At 31.7% G+C, this 24,362-nt stretch overlaps 1 protein-coding gene across 9 annotated transcripts in view; it reads right to left on the bottom strand.

Annotated features, from left to right (window-relative positions):
- Window positions 1–316: 316 nt before the first annotated feature.
- Window positions 317–24,362, bottom strand: part of SETD3 (SET domain containing 3, actin N3(tau)-histidine methyltransferase) — a 109,866-nt gene continuing 85,820 nt past the window's right edge. For 7 of the 9 annotated variants that reach the window (XM_074291326.1, XM_074291328.1, XM_074291322.1 and 4 more), the window contains 7 exons: window positions 18,227–18,285; window positions 17,257–17,371; window positions 11,764–11,838; window positions 8,027–8,193; window positions 6,974–7,059; window positions 2,974–3,134; window positions 317–1,804 (listed from right to left, as the gene is read on the bottom strand). In XM_074291326.1, coding sequence (XP_074147427.1) covers window positions 1,355–1,804; window positions 2,974–3,134; window positions 6,974–7,059; window positions 8,027–8,193; window positions 11,764–11,838; window positions 17,257–17,371; window positions 18,227–18,285 — 1,113 coding nt within the window. In that variant the 3' untranslated portion in view covers window positions 317–1,354. Of the gene's footprint in view, window positions 1,805–2,973; window positions 3,135–6,973; window positions 7,060–8,026; window positions 10,191–11,763; window positions 11,839–17,256; window positions 17,372–18,226; window positions 18,286–24,362 lie in introns of those variants that run through there. The other 2 variants (XR_012486615.1, XM_074291330.1) reach the window with 2 other exon arrangements.

Here is a 24,362-nt window from a genome sequence, read left to right as displayed (position 1 = left end):
GGCCAAATGTTTTATTCTCATCATGCTAATGCTCATTCTATGTATTTCAAGACACTTTTTAAATAGAGTGACCAAAAATTACCAAGTACATTAATATGGAAATAGTGCAGGGAAAGGGACATTTTGTAACCAAATGATGCTCAGATCACCCCAATTTGAAATTTTGTCACTTTGCCTGGGTAGGGATGGGAAGGTTACTTTAGGATGCTTTCTCAAATTTTACAAATTGTTTAAAGATTTACCATTAGATGAGGATAATTTGTATAAAACCTCCAAATTATTTCTCCCCAATCCCCAAAGAAGGAAGAGACAAAAATATTAATCACATTTTCCTTTTAATAATGGTTTGTAGTCAAAAGTGTAGCTTTGAAAACCTCTAGCTTGTTTGTGAAAACCTGAATAAGCTGAGGGGTAGAGGGACAGGGGAGTGCATCCTCACTTGGAACAAGTTCTGTAAAACTGTGCATTGGACTATGTTTTTGAAGTTGCCATTACCAACACTATAAATCAAATGTACCACTTTAAAAAGTTAGCTTTTAAAATTAGGTGAATGGTATAGTATAGTACCCTACTCTGATTCAAGGAGGAAGGACACACTTAGTATAGTAAACAAAACACAAAAAGTAAACAAATCTTAAGAAATCACTAAGAATATATAATTCAGATTATCATTAATATTTAAAACTATTAAAAATAAGTTTGCCACCTTACCATATATATGTGTGTGTATACATACACACATATATGCACACACATACATATACACACACACATACATATATATGTAAATATATTTAACTTTCCTACTCAAGTACTTTTCCCCCTGTATTACTTTCTCTATTTAAAAGAAAAAAAAATCACCCAATTTCTAAAGTTTCTGATCTTTGAACACAGATTTTCACTGTGCTGCACTTCTATTTTCATATAGAACATTTTGTTCATCGTATTTTCTTGGCAGAAGGCAAAGCAGACTTTTAATTTTGGTTGTCAGAAAGATGGACCAATAAAAAAGTACAACTAATACTTGGGAAGAAAATACATTTGTCCTACAATGGGTCTGTAAAATCTTCCAAAGGTACCCCCCCTACTACCATTATCCCATCCCAGTCTTCTGTTTCTTTTTGCCTGAAAGCAAGATGGCAATCTTATTTGAAAAGGAAAGCCAGATTTCTTAAAAATAACTTAAAAAAAGAAAGAAAGAAAGAAAGAAAATTATTTTATATAAAGCAGCAAAAACATACTTTCTTCTCTGCAGAAAGAAAAATGTTAACAAGAAAACACACCAATGTAAATGTATTGTTCATAAATTTTTGCTAAATTTAATTTCACAATAAAGTCAAGATTTATTTCATGACTATTGCTTAACCTCATTGGTACTGTCAAGAGAAGATTCTTTGGCATCTTCAGTCTCTCTTATATTTCTTTCTTGATTTAGATTTTCAATCTCAGATTTGGTCCCATTAGGAATAGAGTTTTCACTATTTACAAATCCATTTTCCGTGACTTCTCTATCAGTGATAGCTTCTTCAATCTTTAAGTCCTCTTGCACCTCAACCTCATCCTCCAGGTTTCTGAGGACAATTGGGAGTCTAGAGTCTGCCACGGTGTTCTCTAACAAGGCAATATTGCTCTCTTCATATTTGGGAAGTGGGGTACCTTCCTCCATTTGTTTGCAATAGTACTCTTGGTTGGCAGCTGCACTCTTAACAGCTTTTTCCAAAATCTCTTTTTCTCCTAAGCGTAGTTTGATGGCCATTGTTGCATGAAAGGTAAGGTCATGAGTTGCCAAGAAGGATTTATCTTCCTGGATGGGAGGAAGAAATGATAATCAAATTCATTAAAATTAGTCTAAATCAAATGGTGTACTAGTACATCCAACATTGAACTTATATGGTTTTAAACAATTATTGTAACAAAAAAGGATATGTTAAGTTATGGTTGTATGAGCAGAGAGGGATGATAATAAATGACATTTCTCTATTTGTTTTACATAGATATGTCATTTGATGATTGCAATAATTCTAAGACACAGCTATAGCAGTTTATAGGACAGAAAAGTGAGGCTTAAAGAAGTTAAGGGACCTGTCCAAGACCAATATGTTAAATGATCAAGTTGGGAAATGAATCCTGGTTTTTGACTCCACCTCCAACAATCTTGGCATTGCCTCTCAAATTTTAAGCTAGTAGCAAACAATTAAAGCATAAAGAAAAACTTCTATTGAGAGTGACATTTCAATAAGAAATGAGAGGATTAATAAAAATAATGTCTACCTTTGTTTTTAAGTCAATGATGTCAATACAACTTTTGCATCAAAACTTTAAACAGAAATAAAATGAACAGTGCTGAATAATGATTCAGGTAAAGAATTATAATAATGTGCATTAATATAATGATGACATAAGAAATAGTAATGACATAAGAAATAGTCCTGATCCTTAAGGTGGTTACACTATAGTAGAAATGATGAGATACCACAGAATGTATTCCGTATAAAGGAAATGTCTAATACACTGGTGTGAAACTCAAATAGAAATGGCAGCCAACAAACTACACATAAGGATCCTTATGGGATGCATATGGACTTAGAAAACCATATATAAATATTATTTATTTTTACTTTTTAAAAATTCATTTTGTTAAATATTTCTAAATTGTACTTTAATCTGGTCCAGATTGCATTCAGGAGTGTTGTGGAGCCCATGGGCTGTGGGTTTGACATCTCTAGTCTAAAGCATTATAAGAAATGTGAGAAGGGAGAAATAACTTTCAATTGCTAATAATCAAGCTTCAAAAACCACCACCATAGGGGTAGTTACTTGGTCTAGTGGACAGAGCACCAGCCCTGAAGTCAGCATTAGGCAGTGGGGATATACAGAGAAAAATAAAACATGCATCCTTGTTCTCGAGGATCTTACAATCTAGTAATAAGATGGCAAAGTACAAACCAAAACACAATTACCAATCAGAATTACCTCAATGGTTGTTTTATATGTTTTTAAAAGAAGGGATGCTCTGGCTTCAAGGAATGTCCAGAGTTTGACTTCATTGTCCCAGCTGACAGGAAATTCAGAGTTACCCAAAGTGAAGATTCGGTCAATAGCATGTTCTCCTATCAAATGTTCTTTCAGCTCTTCTATAAGAAATAGAAAAAAAGGAATATCTGTTAATGGGGAAAAAAATAGCTCAAATATTAATTTCAGTCACTAACGTTCCTTAGAAAATGTCTTTTCCAATCATCCTTGGTTTTCCCACTAGGCATACTCATTTGATCATGATTTTCCATAGTGGCACTGGCAGTTAAAACTTTTAGGTAGGAAAATGAGGTGTAAACCTTAAATTTCATTTCTATTTAAAAACAATGTCATTATTATCATTGTATCTAACACTCCCCATATTCCTCATTTTTAATGAAGAAATTGTATTCAATAAGATCGTTTCATAAGCCATCTTTTAGAACCGTATGGGCATATATCTCATTTTGACAATGTCCTCTTCTTACTTTATTATTTATTACTTGGGGCAAAATGTACTAAAGTTGCAATGACTTCAAAGGTGCAAATGACTCCAAAGCTAACAGCAACACATCCTAAAATTTTAATGCAAGAAGTTCCAATTTAAAATGTGCATGAAACAAATTCTGATGGGTTGACTTAACAAATCAGCTCCTTTACCCTCAAAATAAAGTAATTCCCCAAACAAAAACAATCAAGAAAACATCCCATGAAAACCTTAGTCAATGAAAATTTGATTTGTCTCATTCATAAGAAATTTAAATACAAATCACAAGTAAATGAGTGAATGTCTAAATTACACCTAAATATATTTCACAGGACGAGGAATTTAACACAACTGCTGTAGACATATTATTTCCTAAAGACCCAAATGTGCCTAGCCTATTCATAACAAGAAATATACTCAAGCTTCATTTGTAATTATGAGGACAGTATCTCTTTCAAAGCAAAATGCCCCACAGCTGTCCTTATATAGAAATTGAAATGAAGAACTTTTGTTGTCAATAACATACTTTTATTAGTATCAGATAGATCTCAAAGACTAAAGTATGAGAATAAAGTCCTCATCCTACATATGAAAAGTATACATAAGACAAATTCTACTGAGCTAGAGAAGTGTTCTAAATAGTTTTGTTTTATTTTTTTTGTGGTGAGGAGGATAAGATAATCTGCTGATAATCCGAGAAATTTCAGTGGTGTATATTTTTACCAAGCATCATTAGAAATTCAGGTTAAGATTTTTCTCACATTCTAAACAGAACTCTCATGCCACTTTGTTTACACCTGTCTTAGCATACTTATCTTTTGAAGTATGAAAGAAATGAAATTAAAGAAACAAAATTCATCAAGAGAAATCTGAATCTATTCTAGTCACCTGTGCATGTCATCTTAAGCTTCCCTTCCCTGTATTAAAATTCATGTTCCTTGAAAGAAGTATATTTTATTAATCTTTCTGTACCCTTCTACTTTTTTAAATCCTCAATTCTACCCAAGCCCTAGAAACTTAACACAATGCCTTTATATAATGAGCATTTTATGTTTCCTGAAGTGAAATGAATCCATAAACATCCAGAATTGATACATTCTACTTTTGACAAACAATAAGACAAGCAAAGGCATTACCTAAAGTTTTACAGAACATTGCTACTTCACAGGGAAAATAAACAGAAATTAATAGAATGTTTAGCTAAGAAAATGAAAAATGAACTTTAGTAATAGAAATATGTGAAATCAAAACTATGATTTCATATTCTTCCCTGATTTTAATACTCTATAAAAGCTTAATCATATAGTAATGGAGAGCCAAGAGCTAGCTACTGGTATAACAAGAGCTTAACTCAATTTATACCAACTATCAATCTCTGTTCAATCCAAGATTCACACTGAAAGGGAAGAAAACAAGGTAATACCAAGACTTACTAAGATCATTACCAAAATGAATAATCTTTGTCATATTTGTAAATGAACAGATCACTTCATTTTAACTAGAAAATCTTTTGTCTACTACATTAAAACAGTATTATGAAATATTTACTTCTATCTACTCTGTATGTTCTGAATTCTCTTAAATATGTCATTGAGCTATTTACACACAGGCCTTCATCTCCATAGAGATCAGTTACCTTCATTCTTTTCCAAAGACAAAGACTAAACTCTTACTCTCTGCCAGATATTTTTCAAATGTGTCCAGAAGAGAGAAAACTGTAGAATAAACTGCTATGTGATTATTACTAGCACTTGTTCAACTACTTGATATATGCAGAAATATACAGAAAAATGCAGAAAAAATATTGAATCAAGGAGCTGTTGACTTCTGTTAGAGTTTTAGTACTGTCCCTTAATTTCGCTGAAACATCAACAATGAAGATCAAATCTAATCAGGATTTGAATCCATGTCTCCAAGTTCAATATTCACTATGCCATGCCCAATCAGCATTTTTTTCCCCTGCAGAAACATGTTTGTCAATACTCTAAAAATAAAAAAATCAGCAGTCCTGAAAACTTTGAAGTCATTTATTTTTAATTACCTTGGGAGCAAATGAAGATGAGAAAAATGTGTTACTTTAAAGTTCATAACGATTAATTACAGAGAGCACTATGGATTTATATAGTAAGATGACCTTTGTTCAACTTTAGCACTTACTGCAACCTCAGATGGTTGTTGTCTAATAAGTCTGTTGCAACATCTATAAAATGAAGCACCAGGACCAGACAATGTCAACTATCCCTCTTAGTTGTAAATACTATGACTCCATACTAAGTAAAATGCAAAATGGAACCAAACTGTCTGTCAATATATATACAAGCTTTATAAGCATTTATGTTATCATAATATTTCTTGTTAGGCTAGACAATTTGGGAATGAAAAAATCCAAGCATAATTATTATATACTACAATGAATTTCCTAAGTCTATTTAAATTTTTTGGTTTCAGGCTTAAATTATGTTGGCTATAAGCTAAAGCTTAGTATAAGACCTTGATCACAGTTGATATCAGAAAAAAAAAGTTAAGTTGAATCTAAGAAATCTTTTTGTTCTAGAACAGGAGTTTTCAATCTTTTTGGAGGGAAACTGGAGTCCTTTGCCTAATTGGTAAAATCTAGGAACACTTTCTCAAAATGATATGTCAAGTGACAAAAAATAGGCAGCATTTAGCAAAGTGCAAAGCATGGAACACTTGTTATCTTATCTGTTCTTCACCACAACCTAGGGAGGTAAAGCTACTACTATCTCCATTTTACAGAAGAAGAAAACTAACACACAGAAAGGCTAGGGTCATTCAGCTATTAAGTGTTTGAAATGGGATTTGAATTCAGGTCATTCTCATTTTGATTGCAGTACTTTTTATACAGTGTCATTTAGCTACCTAGGGGGTACAAATGCTATTATTATTCTGACGACAGACAATAATAATAATAGCTAACATAGGTTTGTTCCAAATTTTATAAAGTACTTTTACATACATTATTTTCATTCAAATTTTGCAATCCTGTGGCTATTATTATTCCAATTTCATAATCATGATAACAATAAAATTGAGGATTAGAAAGATTAAGGGATTTAGCTCAGATTACAAGGCTAGAATTCAGGCCTTCCTGAGGCTAGGTGCAGGACAAGTGAATCTTCTCAGATCACAGAGTTGCTGAATGGTCAATGTAGAAATGAACCCAAATCCTGGATTTGGAAAACTACAATTCCAAATTCAGGATTTTTTTTCTGATATTCTCAGCTGCATCATTTATAGTGATAAAAAAAAAAAATGTTTGCAATACATTCAGTCAATGAAATATTTTCATCATAAAACAGCCAGATTTCTTTTGTCTCTAAGGTTGCCACCTCTCTTTCTCTATAAACCATCTTCATTTTGAAGCATTTCTAACTTTAATTAGAAAATTTATTTTCTTTACACATTCTGAAAAATTCTTTTTAAGACAAAAGGAATTTTTCTGAAATGATTTACCTTCAGTCATACAGAATACTCGAAGGAAGGCCAGAAGTTGGGCAGAGATGGGAGGCTCAGTAAAGTGCAAGGCAAAGACACTGGAACTAACAGAAACAGTAAGCAGAGATCAGTCACAGCAGTGTAATTATCGACTCTCTCCAAAGCAAAATCCTTTTAATTTATGATACATATGTTTTTTCTTTAGGAGAACTAATAGGATGGATTAATTATACAAGTCTTAAGTATGAATTATACAAGAACAAATTTCAAAACTTTCAAGCAGATGCAAAGGTATTAAAAACAGAAAAAACTTTTGCAAAAACCTTTGTGAATTTTTGTTATATGCTAATATATTTTTAATTTCAATTTGCATCTAGATTATAGGAACTAATATAATGTAATAATTCAAAATCTGATTTAAAATATATTAACAATTTATAATTATAACAATTAAAATATTAATAATAATTAACAAAATATAATTATTTTATAAAATAAAAATATTTATACAATAATTATATAAATATACAATATAATTATAATGATAATTGATCATTAATCAAATATAAGTTCAACAATAAAAAAGTTCATATAATAAATTTCCACTAAGGATGATTCTTCTACTACACAACAATAAATCATAATTCTCATGTTCTTCATCATTCCATACAGAAGAAAAAGCAAAAAAAGTTTAACTAAAATTCTTGAATGACTAACAGTCATTCATTAAGGCCTATTCAGCATGGTAGATAAAGAAAAAGAATTAAATTGATCTACAACATTAACCTGTTCAAGGTAAAAGACATTAATGATACTTAAGTACATATTTAACTTAATGAAGATTTCAGTAATATATTCCTTGAAACTGATTATGAAGGTTCCTAACAATTATGTTTATCTAAAACATTTGTAAATTACCAGGCATCTAAATGTTCTGGATTTGCTAGGTAGCAGGTATAAAAGGATTAAGACAAACTACATAGCAGTTTTATTAGCACTTCAATTAAACACTATGCAACTACAGATATTTCAAGGTATCAGAGGGAAAGAGTAATCAGCCTTTTTACTTACGTAGGAATGCCAGCTCGAGCCAAGACTTCAGCTTTCATTGCATATAGCCTGTCACTTTTGCTCACTCCGAGCTTTATTTTCACTCTGTCATGTGAATTATTGTCAAAGAAAAAACCACTGTGGATCACAAACTCTGCATTTGATCGGGTGCCATAAAAAATATATATCTAAAAGGATGTAAAAAAAAAAAAAAAAATGAAGGAACATAAAAAAGCTGAACACCTGTTTAGTATAGTCTTGAAGTGTAGTATTACTTCTTGTAAATTTAGCTCCACTTTACATTAATGAGACAAACTGTCTATAAAGTTCTAATCTAGGAGCCAGGGAATGGGATCTTACTCTCTTTTTATTTTTAATAAAGCTTTTTATTTTCAAAACAAACGCATAGACAGTTTTCAACATTCACCCTTGCAAAAACCTTGAGGAGAATACTATTTCTCAACTGGTGAAGGTAGGGGCCCCAATCCTTCTCAGGGACAAAATTTAAAGCCCTATGCAACCTGGAACCTGTTTCCCCGGACCCAGTGACATGGAAGAATCTCCTTCTTTGACAGGTATTAACAGATCCACTGGAGGAAAAATACACCCAAGAATACCCTATGTACACTGTCCCAAAGAACCTACTCTGCCCTGTGTCTCTATTCATCTGAGAAAATAATAACACTCCAATCTTCTATTACCCAAATGCCATGATAGATGAACTTATCTATTCTACCCTATGCCTCCTATCACTGTCTGAGAAAAATTTGTAATCATTGAGCACCCAGGTATGTGGTAGCCAGTTAACAGTCCCAACTTCTACAATTTTTTTTTAGTAACTATAGCTAAGAGAACTTAGGTAGTTCTACCTAAGATTTGCAGAGAATCCATCAGGAGACCCACTTGTCTAGGAATCTTGCTTTTTATGGAAGCATTACCTGCTCTGTTTTGTTAACCTAAGAAAAGTGGTTCAGCCCTCATAACCCATAATCTATGACATTAGGCATCAGGCTTTTTACTATGAGCACCCCACAGTGGACCCTGACCTTTGCCAGCAGGCACAACTGGATAACAAGTACATAATCCATGTGTATATGATTCATGCATGTGCTGTCTTTTGGATGTATGTCATTCTTTCATCATAATTAAATGAGAAAAGAAACAGTGCCAAGTTTAAATTCAGAATTCAGTCAGATAGCTGGAGATCTAATCAGAAGTACTGAATGAGCCAGATGTACTAAATAAATAATCTTTATGTGTTTGTATTCCTTCCTAGTTTTGGGAGATAGAAGAGAATGACAACCATTTTCAGTACCCTATTCATCTAATAACTCTTCTACACTAGCCTTTTAAATTTCCTTCTTCCCCTGGATATGTGTTATTCAGTCTAATCTATTTTGATCCTCTGTTACTATTTCCTGCTCTCTCACTTCCATCCAGCTCTTCCTTTCCTTTCTCTCTACTATGCTCAATTCCCTTATTCTATTTATTTGGTTTTTTGGAACCTCTATTCCATTGCTAAAAAACTTCATTTTGTCATAAACCTCTTACTCTCACACTCCTTTCATGGTCTTGTACTCACAAAACACATCCTATATATCCTCCTGTCTAGAGCTGAGTGCATCTGATAGACTAGTCCTAATCAATCTCCTTTGCTGGATTATTATCTTTTTCCTACCATATTAAGTGTGGGTAACCCATAAGGCTGTACTGGTTTGTCTCTTTCTTTTCAATATACTGTTATTATATTTGATGATCTCACCAGATAACAAGAATTCAGTTAATATTTCCAAAGAAATGACTCCTAAATCTGCCCAATTAATACAATTCCTCTCTAGTCCCATACTGCCAGCCATCTACTGGATTTCGCTACTTCAATTTTCCTTCTTATATTTCAAACTCAACCAGAAGTACTCATCTAAATCCACTCCTTGAAAACCTCCCAATTTCTGTTGAGGGCACCATTCACCTAGGAATCATCCTTAACTTTTCCTTCTCATTCCTTTCTTCAATCAGTTGCTAAATCATGCAAATTCTATTTTCACCATATCTCTTGCATCAGTTGTCTCCTCTCCATTCACATCGTCATTATATTAGTTCAAAACCATTTATCTGGACTATTCCAACAATCCTGGTTGGTTTCCCTCCTTCCAATATCTCCATGTTGCGGATTAAAATAATCTTCCTGCAGATCAGAAAGGAATGACCATGTCATTCACCCATTCTTTTGTGGCTCTCTATTGACCTCAAAGTTAAATACAAATACTCAGTCTGTCATTTAACACTCTACAATGTCTCCCATTTACCTTTTTAGACTTACTGCCTTCACACCTTTTTTCAAGCTTTTACTCCATCACTAGTATGGCCAATCTCCTCATCACCTTCTCTTGGAATTTTTAGTCTCCTCCTAAACACAACCAATGTGCCATTTTCTTTTGGAAGTCTTTTCTGATCATCCTCACTGTTAATATGACTCACCCCAATTTTCTTGTATTTACTTACATACTTATGTGTGTATGTATACATATATGTATATTAACTTTATCCATCCTTCAGTAGAAAGTAAATTCTTTAAAGATAGGGACTGAATAAAATCAGTACTGTCCTTTTATGCCCAATGTTTGACATATTGTAATCAATAAATATAAGTTGAGTAGTCTTGAATCCACCTATTTAAAACATTTTCACTTGGTATTTTAAAAAACTTATTGCAATAGTACAATGTAAACAAGTTGTGCAATTTTTTCAACACCCTCTTGACTGAAATGAGCTGAGGAAAAACCATCATTTTCAATAACCATCATGTGAAGGACAGCAAACAATTCTAAAGTAGAATTAAGGATACTAGCATTATAAAAAGGATCCTTGTTCCCTGAATTCATCTGACCTTTCATTTTATCCTCTTCTCCTTTCAATAGACAGCAAGTCTACTATTTTTAAGACTACATTTTAAAATTTATTGTGTTCCTCCCCTCCTTTTTATACAGGAGATTCTATTCTGGAAAGCAATGAATATCAAAAATTTATTACTAGATCACATGGCAATTCTCTATCAAGTAGTAGGTTATATACATTCCTTAGGAAATGGAAGATCAATATATTGCTAGACAAAGACTTTTCTATAGTTTCAGCTGGGTTCTAGCAACAGTGTTGTTAGTTTTATTGTTCATAAGATGTGTATTATTATAACATGAAAATAAAGTAAGTTTGGAACTTATACAGAAGCATATGCAATAATTTACTGAAAATGATTACTTACTGAAATTCCCAATTATTAAAGGGAGGATTTTTATAGATTTAAATTCAGGAACAAAACAGGAATAGATCTCAAGCCTCCTGTCTCTGTGCTGTATTTTTACCATCAGACCAAATAGTTTCTTCACAAATTAAAAGACATTCATTTATATTGCTAATAGGAAAGGGAATAGAATAAAACAGTAAGATCTTATTTTCTTAGAAAACTCCAACATTTATTTGGAATTACACTGGAACAAAATTTATTCTTAGCTTAAATTGTTACAAATGTTCACTTTAGTCATATTTTGCTACTTGTTTTAATGAGTACAGACCAAGATCCAACTCAAATCACAACATGTTTATTCTATATTTCAAAGAATGTTGGGTGTTGCAGTTAACACATGGTCTATAATGTAAGGATATTTTCAAGCAATTTTATACAAGTGAATGAATAACTGCTAGGAATTTACCTGATAAGAATCTTTCAGTCTACATAATAGATGACATTGTATGAAACATACCTGTTCTCCAACATTAAAATCTTGTAGTGCAACACATTCACAACGATCATCTTCTAGGTTGTAACCAGTAGTAATCTAGTCAAGAGGGAAGGGAATATAAGCAGATTGATTTAATTCATCAGTTTTGCTTTTTTTTTTTGAAGAATAAAAGTTCGAACAGTATTCTACATATATGCATATCTACATAATTGAAGATGATTTCTGAATATTTCTAAAAATTACCACAACTTGCTGCATAAAAGCTCAGATTAGTTATATCTATTCTAGAAAGTCTCATAGAAAAAAAAAATTAAACTTACTTGAAGAAAAAGAAATTCTCTAAGGAAAATACATTCTGCAGATTTTAAGGGGATTGAAAACAAAAGTTTATTACAAAGTAGTTGCATTCATAGTCCATCTCATGTGACACAATCATACAGACTAACAATTCTATGTCACATTCATCAAATACCAGTGCTTTCTTTTCTCTCAATAAAGGACTGGATAACTCTGGCTCTTTGGGGAATAGTATTTTTGGAGAACTCCAATTTACTTGCAAACAATCCCTTTATCAGAAATTAGGTAATTATTCTGAGAGACTTAAGAGGGTTATCTAAGGCAGTATACAGGTTGAGAAAGAGGAAAAGATTCGTTCTATAACAGATACATATTTTATTGTAAAATCATGACAATAGGCCCCTTAGGTAAGTAAAAGAAAATGAAAAATAAAATTAAAATGATAATTTCATTTTTATCATTATTGCAATTCTTTTTGACTATAATATGAAGATTTCTGAGCACTTTACAGAGTAGCTCAACCTCTGAAATGCCCTTATATGAGATAGAACAATAGTTTTCATCTAGATTATAGATTCTGAGGTCTTTAAGGGCTGGGTTGACTAGGTCTGATACTCAATGTATCTCCCAATTAATCTCCCAACATAAAATTAATATGTTGTTAGGCAACCATTAGAGGGTCATCAGAGAAGCAAAAACATCAGAATTGGAAAAAATGAGAAGGAGCATCTAGTCTATTTATTTGACAAATGAAAAAACTGGAACTTAGAGAAACAAAGTTACTTGCATAGTCCCAAAGAACAGGAAGGGCTGGGATTTTAACTGAAGTTTCCTAACCCCTTATCTTTCTACAAACTGCTGACAAACTCACTTCATAAATGGGTAATAAAAGGTTTAAAAAAAAAAAAGCCTAAAGCACATAGGTTTTTTATTTAACATACATTTGGACCTACAGTTTCAGATCTCTTAAAGGCAGTTAGAAATATGACACTGGAGGTCAGCAGAGATATTGGGGCAGGAAAGATAAATTTGAGAATTATCAGAATAAAAAATGGTAATTAAATTGATAAGAGCTGATGAGATCATGAAATGAAGTAGTACAGAGGGTTCTGAAGAGAAGAGGGCCCAGGACAGAATCCTGTAGAACATATATGTTTAGAGGACCTGATCTAGAAGAGGGTTCAATAGAGGACAGAAGGAGCAATGAGATAGGTAGGAGAAAAACCAGGAGTGAATAGGTTAAGATAGATGGGAATGAGGAATTGGGTGGTAGGATAACAAAATGAGAGTTAGATGATGTCCTGCCGGAGGTTCAGAAGCACTGGAATGTGAAGGGTATGACCAGGTATGAGAATGGTCATCAATGAGTGAAGGGTGTCACTCCTCTACCCTCAAGGGACAAATACAGTATAAGGTGGGAGGCCTGAAGTCAAAGGGAAGTTGGTTGTTTTATGTATTGGAGGTTCTCCATAACAGAGTTGACGGACCAGGCTAGCAGCAGGATGTGGAAGATCCCTTGTATTGGTATAGATGGAAATAGTTCCTTGGGGACAGATGAAATATGTCTTATCTGGCCCCCAACAGCCTTTCCTCAAGTGAGAAACTGTATCTAGCAAGGAGGGCCAAATATTTTTGGCACATTTGGCAAAAGAAGGCCTATCAATTTTATAACAACTGTATCAGGCAATTAAAACATCAGATAAACATGTTTTTTGCAAAAAAAAAAAAAATTCAAGTATTATGAATATCTAACTTTCTCTGGTTCAAAAACAATACTTTATCAATGAACTTTGAAAAAATGGAATAAGACTTTTTCTGTTCTCAGCATAGCCAATCAACATTCAACTTTTGTTGTAATTATATATGTTAAGATCATAAGTATGGAGCAATTACAAGAGGAGAGAAAAAAAGAACCTGTTGAAGAGATAACTTCATCTGACTAATAACTTCAGTTTCTAAGGGGCAATTGGATTATTATAATGACAAAGGGCATACTTCCACACATAACATTTTCATAGTAACATACAAAGTTTGACCTATGTCCCAAGTTTTGAGATAAAGGTTAAAAAAAAAATTTGTATCCAATTTATCTGTATATATCATTATGAAATTTTCAAAGAATGAGTTTTAATCCAAAAAAGTAGGGGACAATTGAAATTTATCATTATTAACTTTTTCCCTGCCTATGGCCAGACTTGTAGAAGAGACTTCCAAATGAAGCAGTACGATATGGACTATACTCTCAAGTACCAAGGGAATTCCCATTTCTCATTAAGAAGCCCTGAAAGCTAGGTGATACAGACTGGATCACTTTCAAATTAGCTATTAATAGACAAATGCTGACCTTTTCCATTTAGGAATACCAGTATTAGCAAAGTTAACTTTGAATGAAAATTTTTTTTCTCATCAATTTTATATTTCAGCTTTTCAATCATGTTAAGGAATAGTTTGGTTATGATTTGGGGAAGTCACCATATTCCTCTGAATTGCAACTTATCTGCAAAAATGAGGATGATCATATTTTTCACTCTCTACCTTATAGAACTGTAGTGAGGGAAGTTTTTTAATTTATAAAATACCAAAGAAATGCAGTTTTTATTATTTTTGAACTATTCAAATTCTCCATATCCTTTTTTAAAAGTGTGAAATTCCCAATTTAGCACTATAATTTAATATAGACCTGACCACTGAAGATTTCAGAGAATCACTGAGCTCAAGGTTGAAAAGATGTCAGGGGCTATTTAATAGAATCCCATATGTTACCGAAAATTTCCTCCACAAAATTCCCAGATGTTTTTAAATCATTTTGATTCTTGGCAAAACCATTCTGAGTTAGGCCCATGCTATTGATTTTTTTCATCTCTGCATCACCAGGACACAGAATTTAGAGCTGTAATGGGCTTTTGAGATAATATAATTATATAACTTCATTTTACAGAGGAAGAAACTGAGGTCCAGAGTTACACAGTAAAATAAAAGACATGGGGTCCATTACATGAAGTTACAGAAAATCGATACTTCTGAGCTTTACTTTGCTTTCTCATAGTTTTAACAATGTAGGAGAGTAAGGTTAAACCAAACAGAGAAAAGGCAATAGAAAGGAAAAGACAAAGGAAAAGGGAGAAAAACAGCAGAGAATACTATCACCAACACTGAAAAGCAAACATTGAATAGCTAACAGTATTCAATTATACGGAAGTTCTTCAAGATCAGGTGACCTCCATTGATAAGTCTAAGATGTTTAAGTTATTTTTAAGGGTTTCATTTGCTCTTACTCTTTGACCTGCCAGCTCTGGTCTAGTTCAATACTTGTACTAACCTATTTCTTTACCTTTCCTTCTACATTCCTAAGACTTGGAAAACCACACTAAAAGTGAAAACTATTCTGCCTTGACTAATGGATTTTCTTATTATCATTTTCAATATGCAAACAGAAAGGCCTTGAAAAAAAAAACACCTCTGTTAATTCGGCTCGTATTTTCAGATGGCCTTTCATCCTACTTGGCTGAAATTTCACATACTCAAATAAAAGAACTGATTATTCATATATCACATTTATGTACTTGGGCTACCATTGTGGCTGAAAGCACATGCAGAATCTTTCTTCTTTGCTTAAGCTGGACAATCCTTAGAAAGGCAACTTCTTTTCACATAACTTTAAGAGCAAATGAAGAATTTAAAAAAAAATTAACTCCTGTAGTTCATAAATAAATAAAAGTTGTCTAAATTTCTTTATTCAGATCCTGAATAACCCAGGAAAATGGTTTACACCACCCAACAAGGGGCTGGCATTTTTTGAATGTTATTTTTGTTGGCTATACTAGTTTTATTTTGATAAAACAGACTAAATTCTTCCCTTTCTGTTTCCATAACCAGGTTTTTGATACATTGCTAGAAGCAGATAGCGTTGCTGGGTTACAAATTTCTACCCACTCTCTAAGTGATATAGTCAGGATAGATAGGAAATTAAAATAAAATAACCAGGACAGGATTGATAGAAAAAGAAAATTCTGATCAACCAAGCTAATTTTGCCTTTTAGGACTCATATTTTCTTAGGAAATCATTCCTAATATGTGTAATCTACAACATCAGAAGATTATATTGAGATTTATCAAAATAAAGCCAGGAAAATTCCACTTTCATATTTGGAATAATGGAAAAGGTTCTTAAAAGTGGGAAGGGCTTTATTTTACTTTTGGAGAAAAAATATATAGAAAAAACAACCAGAAGGAAGATATCAAATGACATACTTTATGCATATTGATAATGCCCTTGGCAAGGACTAAAACGAAATGATGGACTAGTTTAGGTCAGGTCTGATTTAGCAAATATTTTGATATTGTAGTTCAGTTCAGAAATTTAAAAAAATATACAATCTTTGTTACTGGCCCAACCAAACTGGTTCATTATTTTTATTTATGAATGTATTTTTTTCAATTTAGGAAAAAAGTGAGATTCTGAAAAAATTTAACAATTTAAATTGAACAAACATATAATGGATTTCAAATGTCTCAATGAAAAACCAATTAACAATAGAATAGAGAAAATTATTTAATAACTACAACAAATAATCAAAGTGTCAGTTCTCTGTATGGTTAATTATGTGAGCACATTTCAAAATTAATGCAAATGCATAATTTGTGGAAAGTAGGAACCTTTGTTTTTCATCTAACTACTTTGATTCTTCAGGACACCTGTTGATATTCCTTTTATAATTTGCTCTGAGATTTCCTTATCATGTATTTGTTATACATATCAGTCACAATATAAATAACAACTCTTTCAACAGAGAAATATTTAATAGTGGTATATATGAAGAAATGGGGGGCGGGCATAGAAGCATATACATGAACATCACTTTCTATCTAAAGTGAAGAAGAAAGAACAGTGGAGAAAAAGAAAGAAAAAGGACAAAAAAGAAAAATTTCAAATTATATTCAGTCATCTTTTGCAAAAAAAAAAAAAAACAAAACAAAAAGTTGGTTCAATTTGTAGCATAGTAAAACGTTTAATATTAATGCTCAGTGGTCCGTGATTGATACATTAAAGAGATATGCATATTTGTGTGCATGTTTTTGAGTGTGTGTTTGTAAGAAGGGCAGGTGGAATGAAAATTTTAACAATGTGATGACAAAAGGCCAATTATTTTAACAATAATTCAGCAATGCTTCTAAATTCAACCAACACTTTATAAATGACATATATGAAATTTTTACCAGTCCATTAGTGTGATTGCACATATCCCATAAAGGAATCAGAGCCAGTGTCACCCTGGATCCATCTTCAGTCGGAATCTGATTTTGTCGCGTCATAACAGAAGATACTGCCCACCTGCAAGAGTGAGAAATTCACTTTATCTGGAATCAAAATGCACATCAAAACATAACAATAAGAAACTCAAGTTTATGTTCTCACAAATTTTCAAAACCCTCTCCTTAAGTAAGGAAGGTAATGCTTAGGCTTTTTAACACCATTTTAATAATGATTTAAGGAGGGGTAAAAGGAAGAAAAATAAAGGAAAATTTAAATTTCAAAGGAAATCAGTAAGTAATAAGTTGAGAAAGGATACAGTTTGTTTCCACAAAAAAGAGAGCTAAAGATGGGATAGGATATTATGAAGTTGGCATTAATGGGTCAAATAAAATTTGCTGTGGATCTTTATTACAAATAACATATCATTCCTTACAAAAGGAAACACTGTAACTTCCTTTTTAATCAAATGCTGACTTTGCATCTTATTTCAATTTCAGTCTCAATGAAAAAGTCTTACTATTTTATGATCAGAAATCCTCTAAGAATTGTATCATGTGGTGTATATTATTTTCTGATTACTTTGCATAATAATTTAAGTCTTTTTGTTAAAAAAAAAAGATGACCCTATTTTATACTAAAATATTCTACTTAAAATGAAAAAACCTCCAGACCACCATACTAATCTTAATCTCAAGTGCCATTCGGTTATCTAAACTAATCCTCCTCCACTCCAGTTTAATGGCAATTTCTACATGGCTATTAAAATACTGATACTTATCCACTCTATTCATTATAACTTCTGAAAGAGTATCACTGTTATGATGTTTTAAATGGTCACAGCAGGCTTACTTCTTATTGAAGCATTTCCCTCGTTTTCTAAGACTCCCAAATTTCATGTGAAAAACCCCACCTTAGAAAATACAGTATACCAACCTGTAGTCCTCATAAGTGAAAGAATCCTTCAAGGGCAGTTTGTTGGCATTAGGATGGGTCTGGGAATTAGAAGTTTTAAGAAAGGAGAGAAAAAGAGAAAAAAAGGGGAAAACAGAAATCAGTCAGCAGAATTTCATTATTTAGCTGCCTAACAGATCCTAACAAGAGCCAAATGAAGCAGGAGGCGTCCAGCCGTGCTACAGAGGGATCATCATGCTATTATGCTCTCATACATCACTGTCAACTTAATTTGTTGTGCCCAGCAGCCGCCATAAATCTGCTTCTTCATATTTCGAGACTGGAACCCACAGACACCACACAAAAATAAAATTTAAGGTGGACTGACTCTCCAAAAGGTAGAGAATAATTGTGCTATAAATGTCTGATATAGTAAAAACACGAAGCTTCAAAAATAATGTGATTGTCCTATTCCTCTCTTGCATCTTTATTCATTAATGCTTAAGTATGCATTATGAATTTATTTCAAATATTTTCTCATGCCAATAAAAGAAATATTTAAAGACACTCTAATAAATTGAAAATTCCTTCATTTACCCCTGATTTACATCAATTATAGGAAAATACATTTCTGTTCTGTTCAAGTACATTTTACATGAACGTTTCCAAAATCAAGAAAAATACATCAAGAAATAATTAAATGTGAGATATAAATTATATCAAAAAAGACTAAAGGTATTGTAGTTAAAATAAAAGCTTTAAGTCTTTCAAAAATTTTTGTTATATTTTCTGGACAAAAGAACAGTTTATAAAATATCTAAAATCTAGCACTTATAAGAGTATGTTGCATATTTAATATCTACTCTGCCCACCCTGCCAACCCACCTCACTCTAGACCTTTCAAGCACTTTAAAACTTTGCCTCGATTAAGAAATTAAAAGCTGTAACAGTATAATTTCAATATTCAAGTTCAATTATAGTCTGATAGACAGATTGCAGTAAGTGATCAAATGAACAAATGGTTATTTCTGAGCTACAAATGAAATTTTGCTTGGCTGTATCTTTGCACCACTGTTAATGCATGAAGCTCTATGTAGTATGCAGTTTTTACTCTTGACGCATTAGCATCACAAGTGCATGGTAATTTATCATCTCTCACTGTAATGTACTCGCTGGCACCGTGTGCAGGACAGTAGGGGATGAGGTAAAAGTGGCTCAAACCGTAAATCAATTAGAAAACAAAAGCTTGTGCTCAGTGCGCAATTTTAGGCAAATTATATATTACAAAAGGCTGCCAATTGGGTGTTAGCTCCCAGGTGCCTGCTTTCCCCCACCCCCTCCAGTCTTCAGTCCTGTTTTAACCCTTTGGAAGAAAAAGAACCAAATAACAGTCACATATTCATACAAAATTAAAATTGCTATAAAAACAAAAATAAAGCAAACAAATCTCAAGTCAATATGTGAAACGGCATACTGATTAGGCCAAGTGGCTTTCAATTATTAAATCAAGGATTGAAAGATTTACTAAATAAGGAAAATTCATAATCTAGCATAATGCTTTGCACACAGTAGGCACTTAACAAATATGTCCTTGAAATAAAATTAAATGAAATCACTGTTGATTTAAATATATAGCTGAGGCAAGTATAGGTCACTTACAGAGTTACTTCATGACATTTACATTAAAGTTGTTCTCACTATCTGACAAGATGAAAAAATATGCATGGCCTAGGAATAAAACTGAAGCTTTTTAATTGTATTTTATATTCAACTATGGATGATATCTGAGATTAAATTTCAGAGCATAGCATTCTTTTATTCCTAAAAACATTTTTACATACTTAATAGTTAAACCATAACTTTCACATTCTATTTACAATACTAAAAAAGGGGGAAAGAGTATAGTTTAGAATCTAATCAGTGACAAGTAATTTTTAAAAAATATAACTTTAAGATTAAAAATTCAATTCTAAAAATTTTCTCATATTCTTAAAGGCACAAAAATTAAGAACTTAAGGATCTTTTAAAATATTACAAATATTTTTAAATGGTATTTTTAAATGAAAAATCATGAAAAAGCTCAATGCTTGCTGCTTGAAAGCATTACAATATGCTTTTTAAAAGTATATTGTATACTATGCCATATGTCACAATTACTGCAAATTTTAAAAAATAGTTTTACTTCTTAAGCATGACATGTTGTGGCAAGTTTCAAAATTGGACCCTGAAGGGCTGTTCATGACTGATGTGGAAATTTCCCTATTCTTACTGTTGTTGTTTTAGACATAACCTACTACTGTCCTGCCACGAAGCAAAAGTACTTCAGGAACTACCATAATAAAAAAGAAAGAACTCTATAAGATCAAACAATAATGGGGAACCAGATCTGAGACAAATTCAGAACCTATATCTCCAGAATATCTCTATGTTTCTTAGTCATAGCTATTTATTTGAAAAGATTTAGTAAATTTGATTCTGAAGGAAAAAAAATCTAGTTTTTATGAACTGATTTTTTTGGTAGAACATTATGGCTGTAAAAAAATATAATATTTGCATTAATATTTAGAAACAATCTTCTATAAAACTATATACTTATATTTAAATTTCATTTTTAAAAAGCCATTTTGCCATAGAACATGAACTTAACAGTTATGTTGAGGCAAAATTTGACATCATGAATGTTGGCAAATACTTCCATTAAGAAAAGGATCTCATTATTGTGGCACTAATGCCACCTACTGGAGATATGTTAAAGTAGAGATATGTTTCTAAAAGATACAATAATCATAGAGTTGTTAGATCTTTTCTACGAAATGATTCATCGATGCTAGAGCAAGATCTTTGCATCATATTCAAATAAGAGTTGGGTTATAAAGGCAATCAAAAAGGGATACCTTTTTTTTTTTTTTAACCTTTTGAGGAAAAAATTATTTAGTTACCTTAAGAAAATATAATTAATTTAAGATTAAGGTGATTTTTTTTTAACTTCAAAAATTGGGAAAAGATTGTTCATGAAAACGATGCATTTTGATACATGATGGAAGATGTAGGTAATCAATAATTTTTCATTTATCTAAAAAACACCCACCCTCAAAAATAAAAACATTTCTAGTCAAAACAGCTTTTATTTAGAAGTTTTGACAGAATAAATATTTTAACATGTGGCTTTTACTGCTAGATATTAGTGAATATAAGAAAATTTCTTCAAAAAACCCTAATAACCCATTTACAGTGATCTTGATTTTTCCAGAAATGTATTTGACTCAATCCTTTGTATACAATTTTACAAAAAAGGCATTACCTAAATATTTTTCAGTATCAAGGATAAACTCTATCCAGGCTTTCCTTTTTTCTTCCTAATGTGAACTATTCTATTTGATAGCTATTCTTTAAACAGTTATGCATTAAAAAGAAAAATGTAGTAAGAACATAGAAATTTATTCCCTCTAAAAATTAGTTTGGCTAAAATTATCTATACAATATAAAGAGCTACATACTACTGGACACCTAAAGAAATTCATTAAATAGTTTTCTATCAAAGGGCCCATTATAGGTAGACATCAAAGGCATTCCAAATGTAGATACCAATATATGGCCAAATTTGAAAACCGAATAAATTCTCAAATATAATATCTTCAAGAGAATAAAAGAAATAATTTTAAAAGTCTAATCTAATATATTACATGGATTATTTTTACTTATTTGTTTAGTGAGATAAAAATTTGAAGTTGGAGAAAAAAGAGCTCTTTTCTTACAGGTGACAAAGCATTAAAGAGAGCTTGTATATTTAAAAAGGTTCTTTTCCCCCTCCTTTTTGGAGTATTATTCTTTATGACATCCAGAGACCTAGTACATCTAATATAATCTAATTAACATTTTTTGTGATAATTATGTCTAAAATTATTATATTTCAATAAAAAGATGAAAACTAACTAAATACTACCAAATAGATATATTTTTTAAACCTACCATATTGGATTCTATTAGCTATGCTTATAGAAACTGAGATAAAATAAAATAGGTATATTTAGTCATACTTAAGTTCTTTACTGGACCATAAAAGTATAAATAAATTTGCATGAGGACCTATGGTTTACAAACATTTGAAGATTCAAAAAAAAGAACAATATTCTGATTTTTAAAATTGATTTAGCATGCAGTTTCTCTTTATAGTCCCCTGATAAAAATAAAATCTTTCTAACAAACACTTAATAAAACCTGTCAATATATCTGGAAAGAAAAATGACACAAATGCATTAAGTATTAAATACCCTTGGAAAAAGTCACATATTCCATGAATTTTTGATGCACTATCTTGACATTAATGTAAAACCTTGATATTTATAATTGACAGATATTTAATAAAGTATAGGAGAAGATGGCTGCTGCACAGCGTGCAAATTTTTCAGGTTGATCAGAAATGAGAGATACAGAAATGTACTAAAACTAAACAAACAGTTAATATATGTTCCACAAATCAGCTGCAGTTTTATTTTAAGCTCAAACAACAAAACCTGTGGAGAACCAAAATAAACAGAATTCATTATTATTTGAATTCCTAATTCAGAAACATCAAGGATATGTGGAATAGCTTTGAAAAGCTTTGTAGAAAAGAAAAAATATTTGAAATAGAAAAATTTCCTCACTAAATAAATACAATGATGAGTATTTCATTACGATAATTTTCAAAAGAAGGCTGTTTGAATTAAAGAGATGATTAATTGGGGGAAAAGGAATTTGGGCTTTTTCAATTTTAAATTATCCAAGGCATTGCATGTGTCTCAAAATTATGTATACAGTTACATGATATTCATCTCTTCCTACATTGATTTTCCGAGAATCCCAAAGTTCTATCTTTGCACAAACAATTGACATAAAGTATTTAAGTATATCAAAAAGAAAATTATTTCCTTAGTGTTTTTAGAAAAAGACAATTTTGACTTTAGTTTAATTCTAATTTATTTTTGAAGAATTTTGTGAATAACCCTTACAGTATCCATACAATATGGATTTTTCAAAAAATATAAATGCCAGTCTAGTAACCCATCCAAACAACAAGCATTTATTAAATACTCACTGTATGCCAGGCCAAGTGCCAAGTATTGGGTTTACACAATATAATGAATAAAACAAATGAAATAAAACATTCTTACTAAAGTGTAAGGATGTCCAAAAGTAGTTTTAGAATGAATATATTAGTTCTAGTTTAATTTATAAAACATAACATATAGATAAGTTTTTTAAGTGAAAGTGATATTTCTTTATCATATTATACCACATGAATTAAGTCTAGCTTTAATTATGTTAACAAGATCATTAGATAAGAGAGCTAGAAGGGTTCTTAAAGGTTATCTAGTTTACTCCATAATGTAATAGGTGAAGGAATTTAAGTGAATTGTTTATTCATGATCATGAAAAAAGAAGGTAAAGATGAATTATACAGCTTTTTCAATGGATAAGTGGATCTAATTTTGATAGTTCCATTTTTCCTAAATTAAAAAAAAATTAAAGGAGTCAGAGACATGGTCATTGAACTTTGAATCTTGCCCCTTTTTGATGTATGTAAGTTAAAAGAAGTTCAGAAACCTTGATCCCATTTAGAATAGACAGAAAGTTAAATGGTATTTCTTTGCTATTCAATAAAATCCTGAGATGCAAGGTCTTAAAGATAGCAACTGTATGACACTGTCTCTGATGAATTTTAGTTTCCTGGCTCAAATGATCTTTGAGTATAACTCAGACTCTGCAGAGAGTGGGCGTAGGAGAAGGCAGCATGAACTGACTCAGAGTGTCGTCCACCCACCCAGCAAGATGAAAAGAGCCTCCTCCAAGCCAATATATAATAGTGTTCCAATCACATGGTGAAAAGGATGGGGAAAATAATGAGATTAAAAAAATAGGGGCACTGCTTACGGAAACTGAAAGCGAAAAGAGTGGGATAAAGAATGAGAACACATAGAAAGAAAAGTGATGATTGAAAGGGCAGCAAATTTTAGAAAGTAGAGGAATTAAGAATGAAGGTAAGGGGAGAAACTGATTAGGCTAAGAGGGAAATGTGAAAATATTAAGATAACAGGTGGTTGTTGTGTTTTAACTTTTAAGGTCAGTTATAAGAAGAAAAGGAAATAGAGAAGTAAAAGAGATTACTACCAGAGTAGTTTTATTACTCAAGCAGATT

The sequence above is a fragment of the Sminthopsis crassicaudata genome, chromosome 2 (genome assembly GCF_048593235.1).
Source record: "Sminthopsis crassicaudata isolate SCR6 chromosome 2, ASM4859323v1, whole genome shotgun sequence".
NCBI classification, from domain to species: Eukaryota; Metazoa; Chordata; class Mammalia; order Dasyuromorphia; family Dasyuridae; genus Sminthopsis; species Sminthopsis crassicaudata.
Note: the sequence above shows the minus strand (reverse complement) of the source record. Positions and strands in the feature narration are given on the sequence as shown.